Source organism: Fringilla coelebs (genome assembly GCF_963513975.1).
Source record: "Fringilla coelebs genome assembly, chromosome: 24".
In the NCBI taxonomy this organism is placed as follows: domain Eukaryota; kingdom Metazoa; phylum Chordata; class Aves; order Passeriformes; family Fringillidae; genus Fringilla; species Fringilla coelebs.
This window is the reverse complement of record NC_140050.1, coordinates 2,817,701-2,824,047: the sequence shown is the minus strand read 5'-3', so window position 1 is coordinate 2,824,047 and position 6,347 is coordinate 2,817,701. Positions and strand designations below refer to the sequence as shown.

The window sequence follows — 6,347 nt, the reverse complement described above, 5'->3', positions numbered from 1 at the left end:
TTCCATGAGGAATTCCCTGGCTGTGTATATAGACTTGTCTTCTCCCTGTAGATTGCATAGGTAATGCTTTCACTTTCTTTTGTTCCTTTGTTGCTTTGTCTGCTCTCCCTTCTTTCCCTAAAACCAGGTGGTAGGAATATGATTGCCTGTCCCCAGTACCAGCAGTATCCTTAGGGTGAGCCAAGGTGTGAGAAGGCCAGTACAGCCTGGACCACATGTGCCACCACACCCGTGCCTGGATCAGGCTGGTGGTGCTGTGCCTGTGTCACACACCCTGGGAGTCACTGGTGAGGAGCTGGTGCTGGGAGCCCCCTGGCAGCTCCGAGTCTCCCAGACCCACAGGCCACTTGGTCATCTCACAGTCTCACTTGCCACTAAAATGGAATTTCCATGGAGTTTCTGAAACACTGTTTGAGTGCAACTGCTTTAGTGTAGCTCTGGCCATGGTATGTGAGGCATGGTTTGAAGTCACCCCTGGGCTCGTCTTGTGTTGTTTGTTCTACTTGTGGGCAACTGTTCCACATCACCGTGGGTTGGGAGCACCCCAAAGCACCCAGGAGGTGTTAAATTAAGTTGGATAATTTAGCTGGGGAATGGGTTTGAAGTAAAGGGTCATCTGCAGGAAGAGGTGGTCTGTTGTGGGTGTCATCACCTGGGGAAAAGGCCATTCAGGGGGGCTGGAGAGGCTGGTGGCTGTGCTATGGATTTTCCTGCTAAATAGCACTGTGCAGACCCCCAGGACACACTGCGTTCTCCTCTGGAAGGGTGGAGGTGCTTGGCCTGTGGGTGCACAGGAGGTCTCAGCCCATTCTGGAGTAGGAGGGAGCACGACACCCAGCTGGAGTGTATGATGAGTGTGGTGATGTTTGGGTTCCCCAGTGCCCTGGGACTTCACAGGAGTGGAATTGCCTCTCCCCCTGTGATGGGGGAACTTCCTCAAGGAGTCCCAGAAGATGCTGAGGGGAGTGGCAGTGCTGTGGGGTGGGCAGTGCCAGGTGGGCACTGCAGCCACTGCCCAGTGCTCCCAGCTGCAGAGCAGGGATAGCTCCTCATTGCTCTGTTCCCTACCATTGTCCCTTCTTGCTAAGGACTTTCCCAAACTACATCTTGTGTCTACATCTCACTTTTCTGTCTGCCTTGGGAGAGGGTTGGCTCTTACTGCACTTGGCAGGGAGGTTGGTGATTGCCAGGCCAGGGTTAGTGATTCCCAGACCAGGGTTAGTGATTGCTAGGCCAGGGCTGTTCTGTGGCCACACATGTTGGTGACAGAGCATGGCAGGAACAGGCTGCTCACCCTGACCTTGCTGTCAGCCTGGTACTGCCACCTTCTCTGCCCTGCTGCCAGGCAGGGGCTCCCAGTTGTATCTGTGTGCCGGTGGGTGTGTGCAAGTGTCTCAGGGTGTTACTGTCACTGTCACCGGCTGCTCAGGAGAGAAAAGGGCAGAGCTGAGGTGATGTGTCAGTGTGTGTGACCCGTGGGCACTGGCTCGGGCACAGGGTCCTCCCAGAGCTGGGTGACAAAGTCTGTGGCATCGTTGTATCCCAGGTGTCATGTGATGGAAAACAAACATGGAGCACGCTGCAACTTTTTCATGTAAAGCAATTGAACTGGCATTAAACAGGTTATGAATTTATTGGGACTGGTCTCCATGGCTTCACTTTGCTTCTCCACAGGGAAGGGTGCAGCAAGTCCCCAGGGTCCCCACCCCACCTCTGTAGGTACCTCCTTTCTTGGCACAGATCTCACCTGTGGTTTATTGCTCCGAGCTTCCCGCTCCTGTTTGCTTTCCTGCTGCTGGGAAAGGGCACAGCTTCCCGCTCTGCCCTGCCCTGTCCCCCTTGGCATGGCAGGAAGGAGGAAAAGGGGTCCCTGGCCTGGCACAACCCCTTCTTGGTGCAGTGAGGCTGGGGGTGCAGAGCCCCTCAGTTGTGCTGTCCCCAGGGTGCAGGTGGGACCCTCACGGGGCGGGGCATCCCCTCCCTGGGCACCTCTCCAGTGGAATACAGCCCTGTGCCCACAGCCCTGTGCCTTGTTCCAGGCCTGCTGCTGGAAGACTCCCCCAGGCTGGGTGCTGTGGGGCAGAGCTGCTCCATGGGACTGAGCAGCAGGATGAGGAGAGCAAGGATCCTTGACCTTGGCATCTCCCACTGCTGCTGCCCCAGGCATGGAGCTCAGCTGTGGGTCTGAGGAAGTGATGGCCGAGGAAATGGCACAGAGAAAGGAGCTGTCAGTGCCTCAGTTTCCTCATCTTGATGCTTGGGGGAAGCCCCAGGGCCCCTTAACTGGCCTAGAAAGGGATTAAGCTCCAGGGCTTTGGGCTGATGGATTGTTTTGTGGGGTGCAGGTTCTGCTGTGCCCCCAGCTCTGCTCCCATCCCCAGTTTATACTCAGAACCTGTGGGAACCCACTGTCCCCAGCATGTACCTGTGACCCTACACCTTCCTCTGGCAGGTGAGCCCTGTCCTCGGGAAGGAGCAGGTAAGAGCCAGGGCCTGGCCAGCTGCAGGGCCCTGGGGCTCCCTGGTGCCTCACCCACTTCCCCTCTGCCTCCCATTGTCACCAGCAGCCAGTGCCCCAGGGGGCTGCTCAGGGTCTTCTGCTGCTCCCTGGACCCCTGGGACATCAACAGCTGAAGCTGCCGCCCCACACCAGTCAGAGTCAAAGCTCCAGGTCCTACTGTGTCCTGGTCTGTTCTGGGAAGCCGGGGGTGCATGAGGGATTAGTTCATGCTCATCCTGGGGCATCTGGCCCAGCAAATAATAAGTATTAATATAATACAGATTTTTATTAATCTTTATTAATAGAATATTCTGTTCTCTGTGCCCCTGCCTTGCCTGGGGCTTGACTCCCCCTCTGCCTGCTCCCTCTGGGCAGGGAGGGCTGGCTGGGGGTTGCTGCTGACTCCAGCCCCCCTTCCCGGCTCTCTGCCCTGCCGGGAGCTCCCAGGGTCTCTTCTGCTGCTGCTCAGGGTGGGCAGACAGGGAGAGATGGAGCCTCTCAGCCTTCCCAGGTATCGTGGGGAGCTGGAAGGCACTTGGTGACAGAGCCACCCCCCCAAGAGGCCAAGGAAGGGCTTAGAGCAGCCCCTGAACGCCCTGACCCACGGCTGGAGCTCTGCTGGTGGTCCTCAGTGTCCTCATGTTCTCTTGTACCTGGGGGAAGGCAGGGTGAGGAGGAGTCTCTGCTGGGGACAGAGCCCCCCACACCCCCCACTCACTGTGGTGACAGGTTGAGGTGTGGCCCAGCCTCCACGAAGGACAGCTGCTGCTCCAGCTCCGCGATGCGCAGGCCAATGTACCCCGAGGACAACAGCAAGGCCACCATGCTGGGGACAGGCCAGCGTCAGCCAGGGGGCACAGGGCAGTCACACGGGGCAGGAGCGGTGCCACGGGCAGGGCCCCGTGTGCTCGCCCTGGGGATGGGGGTCTGAGGGGAACTGCAGGAACGCTGGCCTGCCAGGGCCATCCTGGGGAGGCTGTGTCAGCAGGGATGGGGATCGGGGCTGGGAGCAGGTCCTGGGGACTCACAGCAGCAGGTAGATGATGATGATGAGGTTGAGAAAGCTCAGCTGGGGGTTTATCTGGGACCAAAGTGCAGTGGCCCAGGCCCAGAGCACGGTGTGGGGTCTTCCTGCAAAGACAAGGCAGTGTTAGTGGCACTGAGAGTCCATGCTTGGCTCTGCTGGGGTGTAAGCCCTCAGGATCACCCCCCCATCCCGACCCCCCTGACCCACCCCAGAGGCCACGTTTCTCTGCTGAGGGCACCCATTTGCTGCTGCTGGGAACCAGCAGGGCCACCTCGCCATCCTCGTCCTCCGCCTGCCTTGATCTCGGGTTTGGCTCATCTGCAGGTGACCAGGAGACACTCGATGAATGCCCCAGGGAGGGGTCTATGTGTCCTGGGAGCGCACGGGGCCACAAAGTGCCGATCCTGCACTCCCTGGAGCTGTGGGGATGCTTCTCGGGGGGGGGGGGGGGGGGCGAGGGCCACGTGGTCCTCCCCAGACCAGGCGTGTGTGGGGAGGAGCAGAGCCCAGAGCTGCCCGTGGGGCACGGCTGCGGGTGGGGACAGGGGCAGGGCTGTGAGCAGCCGGGGAGGGCACGGGGGCCGCCGCTCACCCAGGGATTCGGGGAGGCTGTTGTGCTGCGGGGTGCTCTGCTCCAGGGCTGACTGGCTCGAGATCTGGAAGAGAACAAGTCACGATGTGTGTTCCCGAGGCACCTGCCCCACTGCCGTGGGGACACGGGCAGGACCTGATGGGACCTGTGTCACCCACAAGAAGGGAGGGTCCCGGGGTCTGCGCTGCCTCGGGTTGGGGCTTTTCATGTCCCGTTCCCCCCCCAAATCTTCCCAGCCACTGCACCCAGCCCACCCCATCCAGGAGGTTGGGACCACCCCTTCCCCTGTTGTACCCTCCCGCCTCTATTCCCTGGCATTACCTTCCCAAGGGTTTCCTCAGAGCTCACTGAGTCTCGAGGGCTCTGGCCGCTGTCCTGGACAAGGAGAGATGAAGGGAAGTGCCCTGCAATGGATGGATGGAGCCCCCCTGCCCATCCAGTCCCCGCGTACCTGCAGGTGTTTGCACACCGACCTCAGGAGCTGGTACGTGGCCTCTCGCTGGCGCAGCGACACAAAGAGGAACTGTCGGGGAGCGAGAAGGGGATTTGTGCCAGAGCTGCCCCCTCGGTCACGGCCCAGAGCCCGCGGGGACCGAGACACTCCAAATAGCCCCAGGCGAGGCTGCCCCCACTCTCACCTTCTCCCCCTTGGCCGTGCGGATGCTGATTGCGTTGGGCACCAGCAGCGCCGTGTTGGTCTTTTTGAGGGCTGAGATGGAGGCGACAGGGACCACGGCCTGTGCCGGGGGGGACAGGCTGTGTCAGCGTGTTCCCGGCTGCCACCTGTGCCCCTGCCTGCGCCGCCGGCCGCACGCCCGCTCCAGCCCCACCTTGATGTCCTTGAGCAGGAGGTTGGAGTAGAAGCAGATGTGGCGGGAGGACACGTAGAGGCGGCCGTGGTAGGGCATTTCTCTCTGCCAGGCGCATGAGAAGCAGCCCAGCAGCACGTCGCGCTCGGCGAGCTCCCCGAAGGCCCGGCGGTAGCCGCTGTCCTGCTTGCTCAGCTGCGGGAGGTCGGGGGGCCGGTGCTCGGGGCCGGCCTTGGCACCGCGGGCATCCTGCAGCCCCTTGCTCCGTCACAATGTCTCCCTTGGTCCCCGCCCCAAGAGAGCATCCAGCCGAGCCCATGGGGCTGGGGTCCTGCTCCTCAGCTCCGGTACCCCAAGACTCACCGAGGGGGATGGGGGTCCCTGCCTGCCCGTGGCCGCCTGCTCTGTCTCCTTGCAGGAAGGCTCATAGGTCCTGGATCTGGAAGGAGGCATCGGAAGGGGTGACTCGAGGGGCACAGGTCTGATGTGGGGCTGGGGTGCAGGATATGACCCCATGAGGGGCAGCACCCACCTGGTGAGCTTGGGCTGCTCCAGCTGGGCACTTCCCTTCTCCTCCACGCTCCGCCACTGCTTCTCCCCCAGCACCTCCCGCCTACTGCGCCTCAGCTTCCCCGGCATGAGGGATGAGTGGGGAGAGGGGGCAGATTGCGGGGACGGTCTATTCCTGCAGCACGGCAGATCCCAGGCTCACCAACCTGTCCCTCCACCGGGGAGGACACAGGGACACGGCTCAGGCCACACCGGGACAGCAGAGCTCACACGGTCTCATGACGCCTGTGCCTGTCCCGTGGTGTCCTGTGCTGCCTGCGAACCCCGTGGGCAGCGGGGGCAGGGATGACGGGGAAGGGGTAACCCCTGTACCGGCGGGTGACGGGGAAAGTGATCCCCGCACCGGGGCTGCCGGCGCGGGTCACGGCCGCTGCTGGGCGCGGGAGTGTGTGGCCGGTCTGGCTGCAGAGGGGACGGGAAGGTGGCTGCGGCCCCAGACCCACGCGCGACCCCGGAACCCCGTCCCGGGCCGGCCCCGCGCGGTACCTGCTGGGGGGCACAGCCGGTGCCCCTGCCCCGTCGGAGCTGTCCCTCTCGCACTGCTTCCAGCGCCGTTCCTGCTTCGCTGCCACCTCCTCCTCTTCCTCCTCCTCCTCCTCCTCCCGAGGAAGGGCAGCGGGCGGGGCCGGGCGGCCGCGGCAGGTTCGCGGGGAGCGGCCGGGGCAGCCCCAGCCCGAGACACCCCGGGGCTGCGCGGAGTGAGCCCCAGCCCGGCCCCCGGGCAATGCGGGACCGGCCAGCTGCCCCCCAAACCAGCTGCAAACGCACTCCAGTCCCAACAGCGCCGAGAACCAGCGCGGCACAGCCCCAGTCCCGCGGCACGCTGCCATCCTGTGGCATTTCACAGTG

The 6,347-nt window shown here is 62.6% G+C and overlaps 1 protein-coding gene across 1 annotated transcript; it reads right to left on the bottom strand.

Annotated features, from left to right (window-relative positions):
* Positions 1-3,214: 3,214 nt before the first annotated feature.
* Positions 3,215-5,567, bottom strand: LOC311162641 (GRAM domain-containing protein 2A-like; the record flags this gene model as incomplete). The annotated part of the gene is made up of 10 exons (XM_084221071.1): positions 3,215-3,326; positions 3,529-3,631; positions 3,735-3,845; positions 4,120-4,183; positions 4,441-4,494; positions 4,571-4,642; positions 4,758-4,856; positions 4,950-5,123; positions 5,292-5,367; positions 5,461-5,567. 10 exons carry the CDS (start codon positions 5,565-5,567, stop codon positions 3,215-3,217), a joined length of 972 nt encoding a protein of 323 aa, XP_084077197.1.
* Between the last annotated feature and the right edge of the window lie 780 nt (positions 5,568-6,347).